We start from the raw sequence: 23402 nt of genomic DNA on the forward strand, positions 1-23402 counted from the left end.
TTTGTTCGAAACGGGGAACGCCAGGAATAACTAAAAGCGTTCCTACAAAACTTCGTCTTGACTGAGCCATTAACTGGTTTTCCATAAGTGTATCTGCAGGGAGAAGCAAAAGTTAATTTCATATAAGTATATTTACCGGCATGATTTGTAACTTGCAGCAATGACGATTGCTGTTCGCCAAAATAAAAGGAGTTACATTGATATTGCATGAGTATTGACAATTTGCAAGATGTTATGTTGTTTTTACTGCTTGAGTTTGGCTTTCTTTCTTTTTACAAAAAGTGAGGACAAGAAGAAACCAGACGAAAGCACTTACTTCCCACAAATCTTAAGCGTGACCTGCTCATCGAGGATTGAAATAACACTCGGGAGGTTAACAGTAACCTCAAATTTGGGCAAAACTACAAAATATAAAAACAAATACAAATGAACAACAACAAAAAAACTATGTTAAACAAGCGCAACAATTGTGTAGCAAATATAGCAAACCATATTGCTTGATGTCAAAGCTGTGGGAGATTTTCTCTCCTTTGTCGGTGGTGGCAGTAATTACATAGGTTCCTTCTGGTGCCTCTGGAATCATGGCATGGGAAAGATCAAGAATTCCAGTGGTAACAAATTTATCCAACCACTGAGCAATTCGATTGAAATTGGGATCCTAAATGAAGACAGACAGAAGACAGAGGTGTGCTTATTGACCCTGCAGTGTTAATGTACTTGCAAGTGACCATCACTTCTTTTCTTTTGTGCCACATAATCAATGAGAAGTCCTGAGAAGTGTCAAATTAAAATAAAAAGCTTACAACCTATCTTCACTGTGTCTAAATTGTTATTAGCGTGAGTGAGTCGAAACCGATAGAACATCCGCCAAGTCCTGCTTGAAGCAATACACCCACTAGATTATATTTCAAAGGTTGTCACTGTGGCTCTCAGCCACTCAAGTGAATATAATGGCCTGTATTTTTATACCCAGTACAAGTTCAGCGCAAAGCACAGTCCAATTGTGGAGTTTTTTTCTTTTGGCATTTTTTTGTACATGACTACCCATGCACTGGTGGCTTATAAAAAAAAAGTACCTGGAAATGATGTGTCAGTTTTTACAACCTTCGCAAGTGTGGTATCTATGAAGATAGAACCCAATGCATCAGTGTAGCTCGAAATGGGATTCTTACCTGGAGCTCCACAACTGTGTACTGAAAGAGAACAAATGGACAAGTCAAACTCAATCATAGTGGCTGCTTTTAAATGAATCACAACATAACATAGCATTTTAAAATACCATGCAAAGGTATTTGCAGAGACATCAGAGTCATCTTACTGGACATTTACATATGATATTACCATTTGCAGGGCTCAAACCAATGAAGCAATCAATGGATGAATGAATGAATACATATCCTGAGCCACAAACATGCAGGAACACATACTTTACTTTTCATTACAAACAGCAACAATAACCTGTCTCTTCTCATGTTTCAGGACAACTAAGAAATGTGTCACTTATAATGTTTGATAAATAATGATACTAAGTCTTTATAAAACTTGGAGTTAAGCATAATGTAAGACATATGGATTAATGCCACTAGTGCCCTTTCATCGGACATTGTGAGTCTCCATTTTACCTGTTCACATTAAAAAAAAAAATTTACTCCATCCAAGGGTGTGGTTATGAAACATTGAATCCATTTTGGGTTATTTTTGAGCTGGGTGAAAATCCTTTAATACAATATGATTGATGATTTTTTAACATCTCCAATGAGCATGTCAGTCATCCAACATGTTTAAGGGAACTTTATGCACTTTAACCATGCATACTTGTTATTCCTGGGCACAGAAATGTGCTGTGCTCACACATGTACTGTGCTTTTGTATTTCAACCCATTTGAACCATGTGAGGTTGACTCTAAAGAAGTGTTCTAAATGAACACAGCATTTTCAGGCTGACATATATGACCACCAAACCGGCTGCGACGGCCAGATAGGATGTCAGATCGGTGGATTGCATGCATTTTTAAGCTTCCATCGATCAATTTTTTGGATGTTTATTGTAATTGCAATGTCAATCTACTCATGCACATTTGTTCCTGGACCATATTGTCTCACTAGCTTTCTTGCGTTATTTGTTTTTCAGTCGGGACTTACATGATGGAGTATCTTCAAAATTTATTGAAAACTTACCAGGCGATCCACAGGGATAAAACTGGAGTCCATGGAAACAATTCGGAACCGCACTATAAAGGAATTTAGACAATAAAAGAAAAGCATTGCTTTAAATACATGACAAACAGGTAAAATATCAGAATAAAGCAAACAGGATTTTTTTCTCTGTTTGAAGGCTCAAAAAATGAAATAAATTACGATTTAAAAATGCATTTGAAGAACAAAGAGCACAATAAAGGACTCACACCAATGAAAGAGTCACCAGACTCATGACACATGGTGAGAAACCTATTTATTTGCCCTTATCAAAATGTATGTAATCTATTGCTGCCATCCTGGTGTCATTCAAAATGCCTCCCTGCATGGAAGTTTTATTAAATTGTATCTTTCTCAAAATGCCCTCTTCGCATGTTGTGTTTCTATTTTGAAATTACAAGTAACCAGTGCGGCCAAAGAAAATCAACCAATCACAGTGAGAAGGCATGACTAATAAGGTGGCATGCAAACTCATAAGCTGAACTGTTACTTTGTTTCAGGAGCGATACTGAAAACCTGGTGGAATATCCACCGGTGAAAAACAAAACCTCCATTCCTTATTTGCCAATAATTGGGTAGAAGACTAACAAACAGAAGCTGTGCCTTACAGATGTGGCATGACACCATCAGTATTTCTCCTTGACAGATAGCCTCATCGACACTTTTTGAATCATTCCTGTTTTCCAACATTCCTCTGTTACCCCCAAACAGTCTCTCAATATCTTAATGGTTGTGAGCCTTACCAGTCTGTCCAGGTTTGTAGATGGGCTTATCAGTCTGGACGATGTGGATGAAAGCAGGGGGCACAATGAGGATCTTGGTGTCCTTGTTCATGGTGCCACTCTCCCCCTTCACAGTGACATTTATGGTTGCCACAGTACGAGTGCGCACTACTGGGACCTACGGTGCCGAGAAACACAGATGACAACACATTGATTGTAAAATGAGGAAGGGGGGGAAGAGTAACAGATGAAGGCCTCCTGAACAACACCATTCTAACTGCAGGAGAGCATGTTGTAGCAGCAAACACAATGCAAGCTCAACGATGAAATCGCTTCATGTATGCGTTAATACGTGTTTTCACATTGCAAATGGTGCTGTTAAGTCACAACAAGAAAAAGCAAATACTTCCACAATTTGTGAGAGGCGTTTTTGATCCATGTGTGTGTTCATGTGCGGATGTAGGCACTCAGGGTCAGGGGTTGGGAATGTTTTCAAGAGGAATGCAAGTACACTGACACCCTCCAATAAAAAGCGGCCTTTGTTGAGCAACAGGTCAAGAAATGGATGGATGGATGAATAGATATACGTGGGTCCATGAAAAACATACCTGAAAGCTGAGGCACTGGTAAAAGTCCTTTTCGACTCTCTTTGAAAGGATGATGGTGCTGCCAGACTTGGTGTGCAGAGTGATATTCAATGTGACGGGCTCCGTGGGCCCGCTGATGACGGCACACAAAGTTTCTTGCGAGCCTCCTCTCACCTGAGAGCTCACGGTAACGGCAAAGATGCTGCACAGAGGAAGAGAACGCAAACATTGCATTGAATACAAACATTATGAGCTGACAACTCCAAAACACATATATGGACCATATCATTCTATTTTCATTAAAGAAGTGTCCATTCATTCATTTTCAATACGGCTTATCCTGTTCAGGGTCACCGGGGGTGCTGGAGCCTATTCTAGCTGAAATCGGGTGAAAGGCAGACACCCTGACCAGCCAGTCGCAGGGCACAAACAACTGATCACACTCACATGCACACCGCCACTGAGCGGGAATTAAGCGCTCGCTGACTGGACACAAGTCAGGCAAATAATTGTACCCCTGTTTTAGAAATAAAACTCTAACATTTAACTTAATATGGAACATAATTAATTAGGTTTGAAACGGTGGTACAGAGAATACTGAGGTCGAAAAAGTCCTTGGACTAATGCAGTTCTTGCTAAGCAGTAGATACTGCAACATCAATCGTCCTGATAGACCGAGCAGATCATCTTCCTGCTGAGAGAGAGCCTGGACATCCAGCAGAGGAAACTCATTTTAGTTGCATGTATCTGTGATCTCTTTGTTTCGGTCATGACGCACAGTTCGTGACCATAGGTAGTTGACAGTTTTGCCTCTCTCTTTACCAAGACCAGTGTCCAAGACATGCGGTGGGAAGTTGGATGACACAACCTTAACGTTGATCATCGAACTGCGGCCTGGACTGTCTCGGTGCCAAGTCAACCAAGTATGGGCACTCTTATGTCTGAACATGATGTGCTGACAATCTGTGACAAGCATGTAGGTTCAATAACAAAAATAGGCATTCCAATGACAAACATACATGCTCATATTTCACACTTAAATAAAGGTTAAAGAGACAGTCATAGAAAGATGCACTTTATTATGAAACTTGGAACTCTACGAAATGAGGACCTAGAGGACAAACTTCATGCAGACAGCAAACCCGCTGTGATTCAATTTATTAACCGGGTCAAGGTTGGATCGACTTACGTGTCATTAAGATGAGCTGATGATGCGCTTTGCAGGAAGACAGATACAAGTATGACCCCCAAGATGTGGAGGACAGGTGCCATGTTTGTGCGCGTTGTTCCGATGGGACTCAGAGAATCTCTACACCGGTGCACTGATGCAAACCTTTCGGACTTTCGGAGTTGTTTTATACTCTACCGATACACTGCAACCCACCTTCATGAACACTCTCCTTACACTCCCTGCTTCTTTGCAGTCTCCACCCTGCTGCCAAACACGTTTTACTCCCCAAAGCTTCAAACTGGACCATCCTGCTGTCAGCAGTCCTCAAATTATAAGGAATCTGAGAGATGTGGATGGATGGGGGAAAAAAACAAAATGGGCCTTAAAACAAACAAGTTTTACTTGCCCAAACTTCAAACCGGACCATCGTCCTGTCAGTGGTCCTCAAATTATAAGGAATTTGAAAGATGTGGATGGATGAGGGAAAAGCCAAGATGGGCCTTAAAACTGATGTGAGATCACAGAACTCTGTGCTCATTGTATTTTGTGTTTTGATGGAACTTGATTATTTTATTGTGTTTGGATGTGAAGATGACCTCATTTCTTAACGCTGGTGCTGCACAATAAATTAAAAAAAAAATCAATATCGTGATATTGCATATTGCAAAGACATGCAATATTTTTCAATAAAATTGTATGCTTTTATCTGAACTTGACTACCGTAATTTCCGTACTATAAACCGCACCGGACTATAAACCGCACCAGCTAAAATTCGGGGATATTTTAGTTTTTTTCTTACATAAGCCGCACCGGACGACAAGCCGCACGTGCACATGAGTTTTTTATAAAGAAAGACAGGACACAGAAAGCCTTTTTAAAGTTTGAATAACATACTTGAACATGTCTTTCTAAACATTGCCTGTGACGCAGCAGTAGTACCGCAGCAACACGGAAGTGTGCACGCGAGTTATTAACAAAGAAAGACTGGACACAGAAAGCTTTTTTAAAGTTTTAATAACATACCTTAACATTAATAAGCAGTCGTCAAAGTAGTGTTTCAAAATAGTATTTTTGTTGTTTTTTTTCTTCAAGATACCGCACAACAGTGATCCACAGCTTTTTTACGAGTGTATAAAAGTGATCAAGTATCACAAAAATCACGAAAAAAATCTTATATAAGCCGCACCTGACTATAAGCCGCAGGGTTCAAAAATTTGGAAAAAAGTCGCGGCTTATAGTCCGGAAATCACGGTAGTTAGATGAAAACTTAAATGCGCATCACCATCCAAAAGTTGATTATCAAGTTTAATTCCAATTAATTAGCTAGGAATACTTTAGCTTGATTATTTCTCAGGTTATTTATTTATCAGATTATTTTTTAGGTACATGCTAAATATTGCAATACCTATATCATGTTATTTAACAACTATTTTGCATGTCACATGTTTTTCCAATATTGTGGAACCCTTCTAAATGCTGCAGCATAGTGCACGTGGCTCGTATATCTGCCTCAAATAGGGTCCTTTAAAGCTGAGTAAACTGGCTAGAGTCCAAGGTTACCGGCTCATCTTTTTGTGGGTTATGTATTTTGACACATCACAAGCAGTTTTTATTTCAATATTCAGTAATGTAGTCCTTGAGCGAATCTGGACAATGCCCCGGTTGTACAGGTTCAGTTTTTGTAGTCACCTCAGAGATTCAGGGCATGTTTAGGTAAATTCCCAGTCCTTGTCCAAATTGTTTGCAACCCCTCTAATTGAGGCTGGTTGGCGTGACAATGTCTTCAGTTCGACAGACCAGTTTGTGTGACCGGCTGGGTCGGGGATTACCAATCCAGTTAACACTGAGTAAAGGATGTTTTCCGATTTTATGAAACCCTTACAAAATATGACCAATTATGTACCACGCTTGCCGTATATCACACATCGCCAGGTGCCGACACTGAGCAAAATGAAGAAAAAAAAAAAAGCCCTGCATGATGTAGTATTATGGTTGCAGGATATACTGTACTTCTCACCTTGGCAATAAATGAGTCACAAATCCAAGGGTAGTCATAATTAAGCAAGGCTTATGTTATGTTAGTAAAGTTTAATTTGTGCTCTGTTAATTTGACGCTAATTTGGGTTTCATGCAGCTTCATACACACATCATCAATAGAGAGCAAGGTCCGTGTTGCAACATTTGTCACGATGCTCGTCTTGCGTTTCAGTCTAGAATGCTCCCACAGTATCGCCACCTACCGTTATTGTCAACTGCATAGCTTTTCTTACAACTCTGACTTTATGCACATTAAATACAATGTCATTTTCAGTAATTACACAATGCACAAAATATTAATTTGACTGCTAAGCGATCCTGATTACTTTAGCATTGACAGAGTATCACAGTGGGAAAGGTTTTCAGTATGGTAAGCTGAGACATTTATGATTTTACATTTATGCGATTGAAGAGCATTTTCATTTTCTTTTAACGTTTGTGTCTCTGATAATTTTATATGACACTTTTCCTTATCATTCTTAACACATCAGTGTCATGTTGCTTATTGATCATTTGATCAGAAGCTTTAATTTTTTTGCTGAGGGTGGATGGCAAATTCAAAAGGACTACAATTTCCATTACTGTGTGACTTTGTGTTTGGTCATTCAAATACAAGGGTGAAGCATTTTAAGGGAAAGCTAAGATAAAGGATTTTTTTCTATTCTTGTCCAGGAGTGGAAATATCTTCCCCTGTGTGACATCAATGTTCTCTTAAGTTCCACCCTTAATCAAAATCTCTATGACAATCATGTCGGTGAGTGCCTCAGGTGTATTGGAGGTTTCCATTTATTCGGATTTGTAAGGGAGCAAGATTATCACCAGTGGACTTCTTTTATCTTGTAACATCTTCAGGCCTTGATCTCGTCTGCGACTGAGATCAATCAACTGTGTATATGAACAAGTATTACTTCTTCATGTCAACTACTGTTCTTACAGTGAAAACATGTCAATTGAACATTGAGAGCCAGCCAGTATAAATCTTTTTAATTTACTGTATGCTTTGTGAATTCATTTGACAATCTAGAGAACGGTTATTCCCAACTGTCGTCACCCTCTACTATGTATTTTTCTGGCACACCACAAAGCTGACCACACGCATGCAGGCCGATTGGTCTGAAAGAGGAGTCACGTTGTCACAGTCAAGCAGAGACACCCGAAAGAAAGCCATTTGAGTTATATTCGACCCCTATCCGTCCGTCCGTCCGTCCGTCGTCCGACCGTCCGATTTAGTCGAATAAATTTCCCCCAAAATGCGACTTATACTCCGGAGCGACTTATATATGTTTTTTTTTTCAGGTTATTGTGCATTTTATGGCTAATGCGACCTATATTCCGGAGCAACTTTTAGTCCGAAAAATACAGTAAATATGTAACTAGTAATTGTACATTACATGCATTTGCTCATTTGCTCTTTGCTTTAGTTTTGTCTGCAACCACGCGGTGAAAATCGCAATTGGCTTACGAGGATAAATGAATGAATGACTTTTGATTGCTTGAATAACTCTTTATTTCACATGATTATGCCTTTGTTTTGCAGAAATCACGGGTTGTTTTATTTCACATGATTACTCCTTTGTTTTGCAGAAATCAAGGGGACATATGAAACGAACTTTATAATCGGAGCAACCTCCATCCTTCTGGTCATCATTTTTACAGATGAACCCAGTCTCGGTATCCATCCTGCAGAGATGAAAGAATTGAGTACAATGAAAATCAGCGATAAAAGGAGCCACATCAATCAAAGAGTGACAGTGATGACTGTCAATAGACCGTAAATGTCATTTCAGTTCAGATGTCTTGTATTGTATAGTAGTCTGTGTATGCAATGTGACAAGAAGATGTCACTTCCCTACATAAATGTATGTATGTGCCAGGGATCGAGTACTTACACGGCAATGGTCTCCCCTGTTGAAGTGTAAGATTTTCCATCTACAGTTTGGACTTCAATGCCAAGTGGAAGATCACAAATTTCACCTGGGTTTGCAGCAGAGATTTTATCGAGTATCTCATAATCTCCACTCTCACCGGAGTAATCTTGATTATACCAAGCGGTCTTGCACTCTGAAACAAATGAGCCCAAAAAAAGGGGATTAATCAAATATGCAATCTATCGATTTTTAAGAACCAAATTGAGTGTAAACACGCGCAGCATTGTCCAAAAAAGTGTCTTTGCTCTTGCCCTTTTAATTGAAATCGAATTGAAAGTTGATGCATTTTGGGCGTTGGAGCCATTTTGCCATTTGCTACTGACTAAAATAAATCGCTCAGGTAGTGACCAATCAACTTGAACACCAAATAACCATACTCAGATGGCCGTTATTGGCCATTACCAGAGCATTGAGCACTGGAGACGTCATTTTCAGTGGACAGTAAGTTGCCAAATGACATATATATATAAAAAAAAAAACTTAAACTTTTTCCTCACCCCCCGTGGGTGGTATCTTTTTCCCTTCAAGCTCGGGTCCTCTACCAGAGGCCTGGGAGCTTGAGGGTTCTACGCAGTATCTTTGCTGTTCCTAGTACTGCACTTTTCTGGAGTGAGATGTCAGATGTTTTTCCTGGGATCTGTTTGAGCCACTCCTCCAGTTTGGGGGTTACTGCCCCTAGTGCTCCAATGACCACAGGTACCACTGAAATCTATTCTCGCATCTCAAATGGGCGAGATGCGTGAATATATATATATATATATATATAAAGTCTGTGTACATTTTGGTATTATATATATATATATATATATATATATATATATATATATATATATATATATATATATATATATATCGATATATATATACATAAAAAAAAAAGGGTGTGGAATTTGATAGCAAATTCATATTCCACAAACGTGGTGCCACAGAAATGTTATATTTGAAAAAAAATTGAATTTTCCTCAAACTGCTGTTGGCAGGCTGAAATTAACTGTCATTTACTGGATTACCTTCAGGGGCGCAGAATTCAAGGGGGCACATGAACCGGATTTTGTAATCTGCACAACTGCCATTGTGTGTCTGGTTAGCGTTTTCACATATAAATCCAGTGTTTGTGTCAGACCTGTTGGGACAACGGGCAGAAATGAGTCACTTTCACTGGAGGGCTATGTGGATGCATTCTCTATCAACAGTGCTAATTCAACTTGTACTTACACTCGAATCACATCGCCTGTTGAGTCAACACTGGCTCCAGATGTAGTTGTAACCTCAATTCCGATTGGATGTTCACATATCTTGCCTGGATTTTCTTTTTGCAGGTCGGAAAGAGTTTCATAGTCTCCAGTACCAGAGGCGTCGTCTCGGTTAAACCACGGAGTCCAGCATTCTGGATCATCGACTTGGAGGAGCGCACATATTTTTAGGTCACAGTGATCTGACATCAAATTGTCAAACATTTTGATTGACTTTTCTTCAACCGGAACCAATTTTGATTTTCACGACAAGATTGTAGTATTATACTGCAAACCACATTTGGGCAAATAAAAAGAAGCAACTCTACACAGAATACAGATATTTCTTTAACTTTAAGCAGGTTTAACTTCCACAATGGTTGTTACACCTTAAATTGGAGAAAATAAAAAGCATATGCAGGATAAAAAAATGGAGTGGTTTACTTACCATCATTGCTGCCATGCACATGAACCCCTAGAAAATAAGTCCAAATGAAATATGTTCATTTTCTTACATCTATTAAGATGACATGTCACAAAGCAGTATTGTGAAGATCAAGGTTGCGTTTCTTAAAAAAGATCATACCAGCATGCAGGAGCACAAGTGTCAGGCCCAACTGTGGGAGAACAGGCATTAGACACAGTGGACCAGATTAAATCTCACACTGTTTCAATGGGCAATTACATAAACTAGAAACAGGAGACGGCTCGCTCCCAGCTTGTTCAGTGGAGACAGAGGGGCATATAAAACTTATTGCAACGAAATTTTTGCTCTCCAGTTGCCGTTTGTATGAAGTATTCGTTCATACGTTACCCATTTTATCATCATTGGATGTGTCATTTCTGCAGGAAGATAGGACTTGTGGTCGATATCCTTTAGAACTGGGTAAACCGCTCTAGAAAACAAACCACACGACATACTTCACTGAGGAAACAGAATTAAAGATAGTTATTTTGGCAACATAATTAAGAGCAAAAAACTCAGTAGTTTAAACCATAGTCTGAAACAAAATTGTCACCTGTACCAGTACTCACCAGTGTTGACTCTGTCCCTTTCGTTCAAGAAGTGGAGGTCGATACATTTACGCCGTTTACGAGGTCTTTATATATGTTTTTTTGGCGCGTTTTCTGAGTCAGGTGATCATGGGAATGTCTGGAATTCGGTTTAGGTATTTGGTAAAAAAATAACTTTCACCGTTGGAAATTAATTTGTAGTTATAGCAAAATGAGCTGACAATTTATTGTCTATAAAATAACTATATCAAATTATTATTATTATTTATTATTATTTTGTACTCCAAATGTATTTTGCTTGAAGCAGGTATCTGTGGCAAATCTTTTTTTAAATGACTGTTCAGTTTTATCCAAGCTGTTTTTAAACTCTGTGTCGGACTCTGAAAATGTCTTTAAATGTAAAATGTATTATTACTGTTTGAAATGCAATTTGTAGCTCCGGATATATCTAGTAGAGCTGGGTTTAAAAAAATCATTTTATAGCCTATGAACCTTTAAATCAATCCCTAACCCACATCAAATATTTGGTTGGAAGAACGTTGTGCCTTTCAAAAGTAATATTTTATTCCACTACAAGATGGCACATGTCTCTAATATACAGTCAATGAGATATGTCTGAGTATCGTAGTTGAACAAAGAAATCTTTGAAGATTAACTCGATGATCATATCAGTATATTACGTGTTGGATACTTGTTAGGAAGATGAAGTGTATGCATACATTGATTGATGGTAATTGATAAAATGTGATTGCAGCAAGGGCTTGCTTTCCATCATATGAGCCTTCATGCTGGGCTGCAGTGAGCTGCACTATTACATTTTGTCTTGGTGGCATCTGTGTGCCGTTCAAGTGACCTGAGGTGTGACCCACAGGGGCAGTTGTAACCAAGGTTCCCACTTTCCTTTTCCTCCTTGTTTGCTCTCTGGGACAAACCTTACATTATCGTTATTGATAAAAGACGTCATTGATCTTTGTCAACTTCAAATCACAAACACCACAAACAGCCTCTAGACCACTTTGAGGCGAGGGCTTGTTTTCTATTACATGATGATGGGTGGATGGATGGATGGATGGATGGATGGATGGATGGATGGATGGATGGATGGATGGATGGATGGATGGATGGATGGATGGACGGACGGTAAGGTAGGCATAGTAAAAAATGGCAGAAGGTTGGTAAATATATATCCCAGGGGGAAAGTACTTCCTTACATACATAATTACATACATACCTACATACATATGGAACGAGCAACTGAACTAAAATTTAATGCAAAATTATAATATGTAAGGAAAGTTGTGAAAGAACTTTTACTCAGTTTCTGACTGGTGGTATTCACTGACCTGACCAGTCACTCAGGCTGGTCTGGCCAAGCCAGGGGCTATAAGGATTTAGGCAGGGACTGGGAATTCACCTAATGCATGTGTGACCTGAATACCCTTGACACAAAGTATGAGACCAAGCCAGCCAGTCACTCAAGCTGGACTGGCCAAGGGATGACATAGGAACGCTGGCCTGCCTCAAACAGAAGGGCTGCGACATTTGAGCAGGGACTGGGGAATTCACCTAATGTATGAGTGACCTGAATGCCCACGGGACTGCAAGAACCAGCTGAACCTGTGCACCCTCGACGCTGTCCGGATTAGCTCAAGCACTATATTACTTATCCTACCATACTTTTTACAAGTCAGTGCTTGGCCTGCAAGTTTGGGAAAAAAGGGCGATGCGTTTGAACCGGCACTCTACCTTTTTTACTCAGTTAGGGAACATTCCAGTTTAGCCCTTATTTTATGTGTACTCTCCACAGTCAATAAAACTTCTTAGTACCATACTGTCATAGTCAGTGAGGTCAGTTATTACCGTACTGGCCCGAATTTAAGACGACCCCGATTATAAGACGACCCCCTCTTTTCCAAGACTCAAGTTTGCAAAAAGACTTTTTGAACACCAAATTTAATTTTTATAAAGAAAATAATTACATCTGAAACAAATGATTATAACAATATATTCGAGAGAAAAAGCATATCATTTTGCCTCATTCAAAAGAATCGTAAAGAAGAATGAAGAAACGTTACTGGCTGTAAATACATACAATAAGGCCCAAACTGTAGTGTTTCCTACGTGAGTCAACCGGGTAGACAGGTGGTTTAGCCGCATCACCTTTTGTTTTTTGAACGAAAGGCCAAGCACTTGAAATCTCAGTGGCAGTCCTTGAGCTATTAGGGACAGTGCCCTGGTTACACAAGCTCAGCTGGTTCTTTCAAACTCTTTGGGCCTTCACATCACTTAAACATTTTAGGTGAATCCTCAGTCCTTGTGCATGTGCTTGACCTAATCTAGAAAGCACCTAGGTTGCACAGGTTCAGCTAGTTCTTGCAGTCGCTGTGGGCCTTCAGGACACTCATACATGATTAGGTGAATCCCCAGTCCTTGCTCAAATTTGACAACCCCTCTATTTGAGGCAGGCCAGCTTGAGTGACTGGCTGGGTTAGTCTGACACTGTGAGAAAAATAATAATAAAAAATAACCATGAATGAAATACTCTCGGCAACACACCAAACATAAGTCATCGATCGAAACAACAAAATACATTTGCTGGCGACCGATAGTCGCCGTGCTGCTGCATAACGGCTACTCGTACGATGCGAGGCAAACTTAAAGCAGCGCGTCAATCAAACGGCGCGCACACGAAGCAAACCGTGATTGGACAAACGGCACAACAGTGGGCAGTAGTAACAATTAAATGTATATACTTACTTTGTGTCAAAGACGCACATGATCACAGCAACATACTCAGTCGATACCAGCAACGTTTAACTTACCGCTGCGCAAAAGTCAAAATGGGTATAATGTCTAGACCCCGAATATAAGACAACCCCCACTTTTTCAGTCTTATTTCAATGCAAAAAACATCGTTTTATATTCAGGCCAAAACGGTAGATCTAACCGGAGCCAACAAGGGAACGAGATGTTGAAGAATAGACTGACATGGGAAGCAAAGTGGACTGAGGGTGAACAAGCTGAATTTAATAATTAATATACTTTAGGCGAGATGTACAAAACAAACTACAAAACAAACTGACAAAGAACTCGTTTTCAAATCAGACGAGTAAAAAAAGACATTAATAAAAGTGAAGACAATTTGCAATTTTAGTAATGACACGGATTTGATGCACAATTTGTCTTCGTGGGCCACACAAAATGAATTGGCAGGCCGTATCTGGCCCCCGGGTGTTGAGTTTGACACCTGTGGTTTAAACCCTAGTTTGAAACTCTAACTCTAGTATGAACCCTAGTTTAAAACCCTAGCCTGAGCTTTAAACCCTATTTTGAAACTTTAACCCTAGTTTTAAACCCTACTTTGAAACCGTAACCCTAGCTTTAAACCCTATTTTGAAACCCTAACCCTAGTATGAAACCCTACTTTGAAGCCCTAACCCTAGCTTTAACCCTACTTTAAAACCCTAACTCTAGTATAAAACCCTGCTTTGAAACCCTAACCCTAGTTTGAAACCCTAGTTTGAAATCCTAACCAAAGCTTTAATCCCGTTTGAAACCCTAACCCTAGCTTTGAACCCTACTTTGAAACCCTAACTCTAGTATGAAACCCTAGTTTGAAACTCTAACTCTCGCATGAACCCTAGTTTAAAACCCTAGCCTGAGCTTTAAATCCTATTTTGAAACTTTAACCCTAGTTTTAACCCCTACTTTGAAACCGTAACCCTAGCTTTAAACCCTATTTTGAAACCCTAACCCTAGTATGAAACCCTACTTTGAAGCCCTAACCCTAGCTTTAACCCTAACCCTACTTTGAAACCCCGACAGGGATGGCAAACAAAAACAGACTTGTGGAGACTTGCAAGGATTACAATCATTTAGAAAGTAAAAGACCATCGTCAACTAAATTTTGAAGAAGCCCCAGAAGACAACTGGTTTGGCTGAGGAACTCGGCCTGTCACAGGTGTCACGTCTCGTCCCCAACTGCTCCACTATGTGTCTGTTGTCTTGGTTTCTGTCTGTGTGCTCGCCCCTCCCCTCCTGTGTGCCCATGATCAGTGTGATTATTCCCACCTGCCTCTCGTTACCTGTCGTGTATATAAGTCCTGTCTGCCCCTCACTCCCTGTCGGATCGTCGATGTCGCCCCGTTTGCTGTCCTTGTGGTTCCTGTCTGTTTCGAGTCTGTTTTTGTTTGCCATCCCTGTCGGTCAGTATGTCATGCTATTAGTTTGCCAGTTCTCATCTGTTTCCCTCGATGCCTCGTTCCACTTCCCTTTTCCCTCAAAAAACCCTGGTCCAAGCTGCACTTGGTCGCCCTGCTCCATGTTCCATCCGATCCGTGACAACAGGTGCTGTTCAGGTGGTTCTACACAACAGTCACTGAATCAGTCCAATGAAACATGTGATGGTATTTCTGGGTCATCACTCTCCTGACTTAGTTCTTATCTCTCGGAGATGTTTAGTTGCCACATGGGCAACCGCTTGGGGACATAATATCAAAGTAGGGTTCAAAGCTATGGTTAGGGTTTCAAACATGGGATTAAAGCTTTGGTTAGGATTTCAAACTAGGGTTTCAAACTAGGGTTAGGGTTTCAAAGCAGGGTTTTATACTAGAGTTGGGGTTTCAAAGTAGGGTTAGGGTTAAAGCTAGGGTTAGGGCTTCAAAGTAGGGTTTCATACTAGGGTTAGGGTTTCAAAATAGGGTTTAAAGCTAGGGTTACGGTTTCAAAGTAGGGGTTAAAACTAGGGTTAAAGTTTCAAAATAGGATTTAAAGCTCAGGCTAGGGTTTTAAACTAGGGTTCATGCGAGAGTTAGAGTTTCAAACTAGGGTTTCATACTAGAGTTAGGGTTTCAAAGTAGGGTTCAAAGCTAGGGTTAGGGTTTCAAACGGGATTAAAGCTTTGGTTAGGATTTCAAACTAGGGTTTCAAACTAGGGTTAGGGTTTCAAAGCAGGGTTTTATACTAGAGTTAGGGTTTTAAAGTAGGGTTAAAGCTAGGGTTAGGGCTTCAAAGTAGGGTTTCATACTAGGGTTAGGGTTTCAAAATAGGGTTTAAAGCTAGGGTTACGGTTTCAAAGTAGGGTTTAAAACTAGGGTTAAAGTTTCAAAATAGGGTTTAAAGCTCAGGCTAGGGTTTTAAACTAGGGTTCATACTAGAGTTAGAGTTTCAAACTAGGGTTTAAACCACAGGTGTCAAACTCAACACCCGGGGGCCAGATACGGCCTGCCAATTCATTTTGTGTGGCCCACGAAGACAAATTGTGCATCAAATCCGTGTCATTACTAAAATTGCAAATTGTCTTCACTTTTATTAATGTCTTTTTTTACTCGTCTGATTTGAAAACGAGTTCTTTGTCAGTTTGTTTTGTAGTTTGTTTTGTACATCTCGCCTAAAGTATATTAATTATTAAATTCAGCTTGTTCACCCTCAGTCCACTTTGCTTCCCATGTCAGTCTATTCTTCAACATCTCGTTCCCTTGTTGGCTCCGGTTAGATCTACCGTTTTGGCCTGAATATAAAACGATGTTTTTTGCATTGAAATAAGACTGAAAAAGTGGGGGTTGTCTTATATTCGGGGTCTAGACATTATACCCATTTTGACTTTTGCGCAGCGGTAAGTTAAACGTTGCTGGTATCGACTGAGTATGTTGCTGTGATCATGTGCGTCTTTGACACAAAGTAAGTATATACATTTAATTGTTACTACTGCCCACTGTTGTGCCGTTTGTCCAATCACGGTTTGCTTCGTGTGCGCGCCGTTTGATTGACGCGCTGCTTTAAGTTTGCCTCGCATCGTACGAGTAGCCGTTATGCAGCAGCACGGCGACTATCGGTCGCCAGCAAATGTATTTTGTTGTTTCGATCGATGACTTATGTTTGGTGTGTTGCCGAGAGTATTTCATTCATGGTTATTTTTTATTATTATTTTTCTCACAGTGTCAGACTAACCCAGCCAGTCACTCAAGCTGGCCTGCCTCAAATAGAGGGGTTGTCAAATTTGAGCAAGGACTGGGGATTCACCTAATCATGTATGAGTGTCCTGAAGGCCCACAGCGACTGCAAGAACTAGCTGAACCTGTGCAACCTAGGTGCTTTCTAGATTAGGTCAAGCACATGCACAAGGACTGAGGATTCACCTAAAATGTTTAAGTGATGTGAAGGCCCAAAGAGTTTGAAAGAACCAGCTGAGCTTGTGTAACCAGGGCACTGTCCCTAATAGCTCAAGGACTGCCACTGAGATTTCAAGTGCTTGGCCTTTCGTTCAAAAAACAAAAGGTGATGCGGCTAAACCACCTGTCTACCCGGTTGACTCACGTAGGAAACACTACAGTTTGGGCCTTATTGTATGTATTTACAGCCAGTAACGTTTCTTCATTCTTCTTTACGATTCTTTTGAATGAGGCAAAATGATATGCTTTTTCTCTCGAATATATTGTTATAATCATTTGTTTCAGATGTAATTATTTTCTTTATAAAAATTAAATTTGGTGTTCAAAAAGTCTTTTTGCAAACTTGAGTCTTGGAAAAGAGGGGGTCGTCTTATAATCGGGGTCGTCTTAAATTCGGGCCAGTACGGTAATAACTGACCTCACTGACTATGACAGTATGGTACTAAGAAGTTTTATTGACTGTGGAGAGTACACATAAAATAAGGGCTAAACTGGAATGTTCCCTAACTGAGTAAAAAAGGTAGAGTGCCGGTTCAAACGCATCGCCCTTTTTTCCCAAACTTGCAGGCCAAGCACTGACTTGTAAAAAGTATGGTAGGATAAGTAATATAGTGCTTGAGCTAATCCGGACAGCGTCGAGGGTGCACAGGTTCAGCTGGTTCTTGCAGTCCCGTGGGCATTCAGGTCACTCATACATTAGGTGAATTCCCCAGTCCCTGCTCAAATGTCGCAGCCCTTCTGTTTGAGGCAGGCCAGCGTTCCTATGTCATCCCTTGGCCAGTCCAGCTTGAGTGACTGGCTGGCTTGGTCTCATACTTTGTGTCAAGGGTATTCAGGTCACACATGCATTAGGTGAATTCCCAGTCCCTGCCTAAATCCTTATAGCCCCTGGCTTGGCCAGACCAGCCTGAGTGACTGGTCAGGTCAGTGAATACCACCAGTCAGAAACTGAGTAAAAGTTCTTTCACAACTTTCCTTACATATTATAATTTTGCATTAAATTTTAGTTCAGTTGCTCGTTCCATATGTATGTAGGTATGTATGTAATTATGTATGTAAGGAAGTACTTTCCCCCTGGGATATATATTTACCAACCTTCTGCCATTTTTTACTATGCCTACCTTACCGTCCGTCCATCCATCCATCCATCCATCCATCCATCCATCCATCCATCCATCCATCCATCCATCCATCCATCCATCCATCCATCCATCCACCCATCATCATGTAATAGAAAACAAGCCCTCGCCTCAAAGTGGTCTAGAGGCTGTTTGTGGTGTTTGTGATTTGAAGTTGACAAAGATCAATGACGTCTTTTATCAATAACGATAATGTAAGGTTTGTCCCAGAGAGCAAACAAGGAGGAAAAGGAAAGTGGGAACCTTGGTTACAACTGCCCCTGTGGGTCACACCTCAGGTCACTTGAACGGCACACAGATGCCACCAAGACAAAATGTAATAGTGCAGCTCACTGCAGCCCAGCATGAAGGCTCATATGATGGAAAGCAAGCCCTTGCTGCAATCACATTTTATCAATTACCATCAATCAATGTATGCATACACTTCATCTTCCTAACAAGTATCCAACACGTAATATACTGATATGATCATCGAGTTAATCTTCAAAGATTTCTTTGTTCAACTACGATACTCAGACATATCTCATTGACTGTATATTAGAGACATGTGCCATCTTGTAGTGGAATAAAATATTACTTTTGAAAGGCACAACGTTCTTCCAACCAAATATTTGATGTGGGTTAGGGATTGATTTAAAGGTTCATAGGCTATAAAATGATTTTTTTAAACCCAGCTCTACTAGATATATCCGGAGCTACAAATTGCATTTCAAACAGTAATAATACATTTTACATTTAAAGACATTTTCAGAGTCCGACACAGAGTTTAAAAACAGCTTGGATAAAACTGAACAGTCATTTAAAAAAAGATTTGCCACAGATACCTGCTTCAAGCAAAATACATTTGGAGTACAAAATAATAATAAATAATAATAATAATTTGATATAGTTATTTTATAGACAATAAATTGTCAGCTCATTTTGCTATAACTAAAATTCATTTCCAACGGTGAAAGTTATTTTTTTACCAAATACCTAAACCGAATTCCAGACATTCCCATGATCACCTGACTCAGAAAACGCGCCAAAAAAACATATATAAAGACCTCGTAAACGGCGTAAATGTATCGACCTCCACTTCTTGAACGAAAGGGACAGAGTCAACACTGGTGAGTACTGGTACAGGTGACAATTTTGTTTCAGACTATGGTTTAAACTACTGAGTTTTTTGCTCTTAATTATGTTGCCAAAATAACTATCTTTAATTCTGTTTCCTCAGTGAAGTATGTCGTGTGGTTTGTTTTCTAGAGCGGTTTACCCAGTTCTAAAGGATATCGACCACAAGTCCTATCTTCCTGCAGAAATGACACATCCAATGATGATAAAATGGGTAACGTATGAACGAATACTTCATACAAACGGCAACTGGAGAGCAAAAATTTCGTTGCAATAAGTTTTATATGCCCCTCTGTCTCCACTGAACAAGCTGGGAGCGAGCCGTCTCCTGTTTCTAGTTTATGTAATTGCCCATTGAAACAGTGTGAGATTTAATCTGGTCCACTGTGTCTAATGCCTGTTCTCCCACAGTTGGGCCTGACACTTGTGCTCCTGCATGCTGGTATGATCTTTTTTAAGAAACGCAACCTTGATCTTCACAATACTGCTTTGTGACATGTCATCTTAATAGATGTAAGAAAATGAACATATTTCATTTGGACTTATTTTCTAGGGGTTCATGTGCATGGCAGCAATGATGGTAAGTAAACCACTCCATTTTTTTATCCTGCATATGCTTTTTATTTTCTCCAATTTAAGGTGTAACAACCATTGTGGAAGTTAAACCTGCTTAAAGTTAAAGAAATATCTGTATTCTGTGTAGAGTTGCTTCTTTTTATTTGCCCAAATGTGGTTTGCAGTATAATACTACAATCTTGTCGTGAAAATCAAAATTGGTTCCGGTTGAAGAAAAGTCAATCAAAATGTTTGACAATTTGATGTCAGATCACTGTGACCTAAAAATATGTGCGCTCCTCCAAGTCGATGATCCAGAATGCTGGACTCCGTGGTTTAACCGAGACGACGCCTCTGGTACTGGAGACTATGAAACTCTTTCCGACCTGCAAAAAGAAAATCCAGGCAAGATATGTGAACATCCAATCGGAATTGAGGTTACAACTACATCTGGAGCCAGTGTTGACTCAACAGGCGATGTGATTCGAGTGTAAGTACAAGTTGAATTAGCACTGTTGATAGAGAATGCATCCACATAGCCCTCCAGTGAAAGTGACTCATTTCTGCCCGTTGTCCCAACAGGTCTGACACAAACACTGGATTTATATGTGAAAACGCTAACCAGACACACAATGGCAGTTGTGCAGATTACAAAATCCGGTTCATGTGCCCCCTTGAATTCTGCGCCCCTGAAGGTAATCCAGTAAATGACAGTTAATTTCAGCCTGCCAACAGCAGTTTGAGGAAAATTCAATTTTTTTTCAAATATAACATTTCTGTGGCACCACGTTTGTGGAATATGAATTTGCTATCAAATTCCACACCCTTTTTTTTTTATGTATATATATATCGATATATATATATATATATATATCGATATATATATATATATATATATATATATATATATATATATATATATATATATATATATATATATATATATATATATATATATAATACCAAAATGTACACAGACTTTATATATATATATATATATATATTCACGCATCTCGCCCATTTGAGATGCGAGAATAGATTTCAGTGGTACCTGTGGTCATTGGAGCACTAGGGGCAGTAACCCCCAAACTGGAGGAGTGGCTCAAACAGATCCCAGGAAAAACATCTGACATCTCACTCCAGAAAAGTGCAGTACTAGGAACAGCAAAGATACTGCGTAGAACCCTCAAGCTCCCAGGCCTCTGGTAGAGGACCCGAGCTTGAAGGGAAAAAGATACCACCCACGGGGGGTGAGGAAAAAGTTTAAGTTTTTTTTTTTATATATATATGTCATTTGGCAACTTACTGTCCACTGAAAATGACGTCTCCAGTGCTCAATGCTCTGGTAATGGCCAATAACGGCCATCTGAGTATGGTTATTTGGTGTTCAAGTTGATTGGTCACTACCTGAGCGATTTATTTTAGTCAGTAGCAAATGGCAAAATGGCTCCAACGCCCAAAATGCATCAACTTTCAATTCGATTTCAATTAAAAGGGCAAGAGCAAAGACACTTTTTTGGACAATGCTGCGCGTGTTTACACTCAATTTGGTTCTTAAAAATCGATAGATTGCATATTTGATTAATCCCCTTTTTTTGGGCTCATTTGTTTCAGAGTGCAAGACCGCTTGGTATAATCAAGATTACTCCGGTGAGAGTGGAGATTATGAGATACTCGATAAAATCTCTGCTGCAAACCCAGGTGAAATTTGTGATCTTCCACTTGGCATTGAAGTCCAAACTGTAGATGGAAAATCTTACACTTCAACAGGGGAGACCATTGCCGTGTAAGTACTCGATCCCTGGCACATACATACATTTATGTAGGGAAGTGACATCTTCTTGTCACATTGCATACACAGACTACTATACAATACAAGACATCTGAACTGAAATGACATTTACGGTCTATTGACAGTCATCACTGTCACTCTTTGATTGATGTGGCTCCTTTTATCGCTGATTTTCATTGTACTCAATTCTTTCATCTCTGCAGGATGGATACCGAGACTGGGTTCATCTGTAAAAATGATGACCAGAAGGATGGAGGTTGCTCCGATTATAAAGTTCGTTTCATATGTCCCCTTGATTTCTGCAAAACAAAGGAGTAATCATGTGAAATAAAACAACCCGTGATTTCTGCAAAACAAAGGCATAATCATGTGAAATAAAGAGTTATTCAAGCAATCAAAAGTCATTCATTCATTTATCCTCGTAAGCCAATTGCGATTTTCACCGCGTGGTTGCAGACAAAACTAAAGCAAAGAGCAAATGAGCAAATGCATGTAATGTACAATTACTAGTTACATATTTACTGTATTTTTCGGACTAAAAGTTGCTCCGGAATATAGGTCGCATTAGCCATAAAATGCACAATAACCTGAAAAAAAAAACATATATAAGTCGCTCCGGAGTATAAGTCGCATTTTGGGGGAAATTTATTCGACTAAATCGGACGGTCGGACGACGGACGGACGGACGGACGGATAGGGGTCGAATATAACTCAAATGGCTTTCTTTCGGGTGTCTCTGCTTGACTGTGACAACGTGACTCCTCTTTCAGACCAATCGGCCTGCATGCGTGTGGTCAGCTTTGTGGTGTGCCAGAAAAATACATAGTAGAGGGTGACGACAGTTGGGAATAACCGTTCTCTAGATTGTCAAATGAATTCACAAAGCATACAGTAAATTAAAAAGATTTATACTGGCTGGCTCTCAATGTTCAATTGACATGTTTTCACTGTAAGAACAGTAGTTGACATGAAGAAGTAATACTTGTTCATATACACAGTTGATTGATCTCAGTCGCAGACGAGATCAAGGCCTGAAGATGTTACAAGATAAAAGAAGTCCACTGGTGATAATCTTGCTCCCTTACAAATCCGAATAAATGGAAACCTCCAATACACCTGAGGCACTCACCGACATGATTGTCATAGAGATTTTGATTAAGGGTGGAACTTAAGAGAACATTGATGTCACACAGGGGAAGATATTTCCACTCCTGGACAAGAATAGAAAAAAATCCTTTATCTTAGCTTTCCCTTAAAATGCTTCACCCTTGTATTTGAATGACCAAACACAAAGTCACACAGTAATGGAAATTGTAGTCCTTTTGAATTTGCCATCCACCCTCAGCAAAAAAATTAAAGCTTCTGATCAAATGATCAATAAGCAACATGACACTGATGTGTTAAGAATGATAAGGAAAAGTGTCATATAAAATTATCAGAGACACAAACGTTAAAAGAAAATGAAAATGCTCTTCAATCGCATAAATGTAAAATCATAAATGTCTCAGCTTACCATACTGAAAACCTTTCCCACTGTGATACTCTGTCAATGCTAAAGTAATCAGGATCGCTTAGCAGTCAAATTAATATTTTGTGCATTGTGTAATTACTGAAAATGACATTGTATTTAATGTGCATAAAGTCAGAGTTGTAAGAAAAGCTATGCAGTTGACAATAACGGTAGGTGGCGATACTGTGGGAGCATTCTAGACTGAAACGCAAGACGAGCATCGTGACAAATG

General features: G+C 39.7%; 2 protein-coding genes and 1 long non-coding RNA gene across 5 annotated transcripts; 1 reads left to right on the forward strand and 2 right to left on the reverse strand.

The window, feature by feature from the left end:
• Window positions 1-29: 29 nt before the first annotated feature.
• On the reverse strand, window positions 30-535 carry LOC148394874 (uncharacterized). Its single transcript, XR_015859556.1, has 3 exons — window positions 490-535; window positions 317-401; window positions 30-93 (listed from the first exon to the last, which is right to left on the reverse strand). It is a non-coding gene; the product is annotated as an uncharacterized LOC148394874 (long non-coding RNA).
• Window positions 536-8199: 7664 nt separating this feature from the next.
• Window positions 8200-11044, reverse strand: LOC148394875 (cartilage intermediate layer protein 2-like). Its single transcript, XM_088380016.1, has 8 exons — window positions 10910-11044; window positions 10689-10770; window positions 10461-10491; window positions 10323-10349; window positions 9858-10041; window positions 9653-9765; window positions 8604-8775; window positions 8200-8394 (listed from the first exon to the last, which is right to left on the reverse strand). Exons 2-8 carry the CDS (start codon window positions 10713-10715, stop codon window positions 8280-8282), a joined length of 669 nt encoding a protein of 222 aa, XP_088236142.1. The 5' UTR covers window positions 10716-10770; window positions 10910-11044; the 3' UTR covers window positions 8200-8279.
• Window positions 11045-14855: 3811 nt separating this feature from the next.
• On the forward strand, window positions 14856-22060 carry LOC148394876 (cartilage intermediate layer protein 2-like). Of its 3 annotated transcripts, none has more exons than XM_088380014.1 (8): window positions 14856-15093; window positions 19446-19527; window positions 19725-19755; window positions 19867-19893; window positions 20175-20358; window positions 20451-20563; window positions 21483-21654; window positions 21864-22060. In XM_088380014.1, exons 2-8 carry the CDS (start codon window positions 19501-19503, stop codon window positions 21976-21978), a joined length of 669 nt encoding a protein of 222 aa, XP_088236140.1. In that variant the 5' UTR covers window positions 14856-15093; window positions 19446-19500; the 3' UTR covers window positions 21979-22060. The 3 variants fall into 3 exon arrangements, with proteins under 3 accessions (XP_088236140.1, XP_088236141.1, XP_088236139.1); XM_088380015.1 differs by lacking the exon at window positions 14856-15093 and adding an exon at window positions 15116-15246; XM_088380013.1 differs by lacking the exon at window positions 14856-15093 and adding an exon at window positions 19172-19306 and having other exon boundaries at window positions 21864-22059.
• The last annotated feature ends 1342 nt before the right edge of the window (window positions 22061-23402 follow it).

Source organism: Syngnathus floridae, chromosome 7, assembly GCF_059516105.1.
Source record: "Syngnathus floridae isolate MCC-2025c chromosome 7, RoL_Sflo_1.0, whole genome shotgun sequence".
Lineage (NCBI taxonomy): Eukaryota > Metazoa > Chordata > Actinopteri > Syngnathiformes > Syngnathidae > Syngnathus > Syngnathus floridae.

Excerpts from the sequence above, each read along its gene's own strand:
- LOC148394875 (XM_088380016.1), bottom strand. The coding sequence starts at position 10,715 with ATGACACATCCAATGATGATAAAATGG. Across the intron at positions 10,492-10,688 it reads ATCCAATGATGATAAAATGG|TTGGGCCTGACACTTGTGCT; the intron begins GTAACGTATGAA and ends GTTCTCCCACAG. Across the intron at positions 9,766-9,857 it reads ACAGGCGATGTGATTCGAGT|GTCTGACACAAACACTGGAT; the intron begins GTAAGTACAAGT and ends TTGTCCCAACAG.
- LOC148394876 (XM_088380014.1), top strand. The coding sequence starts at position 19,501 with ATGACACATCCAATGATGATAAAATGG. Across the intron at positions 19,756-19,866 it reads ACTTGTGCTCCTGCATGCTG|GGGTTCATGTGCATGGCAGC; the intron begins GTATGATCTTTT and ends CTTATTTTCTAG. Across the intron at positions 20,564-21,482 it reads TGAATTCTGCGCCCCTGAAG|AGTGCAAGACCGCTTGGTAT; the intron begins GTAATCCAGTAA and ends CATTTGTTTCAG.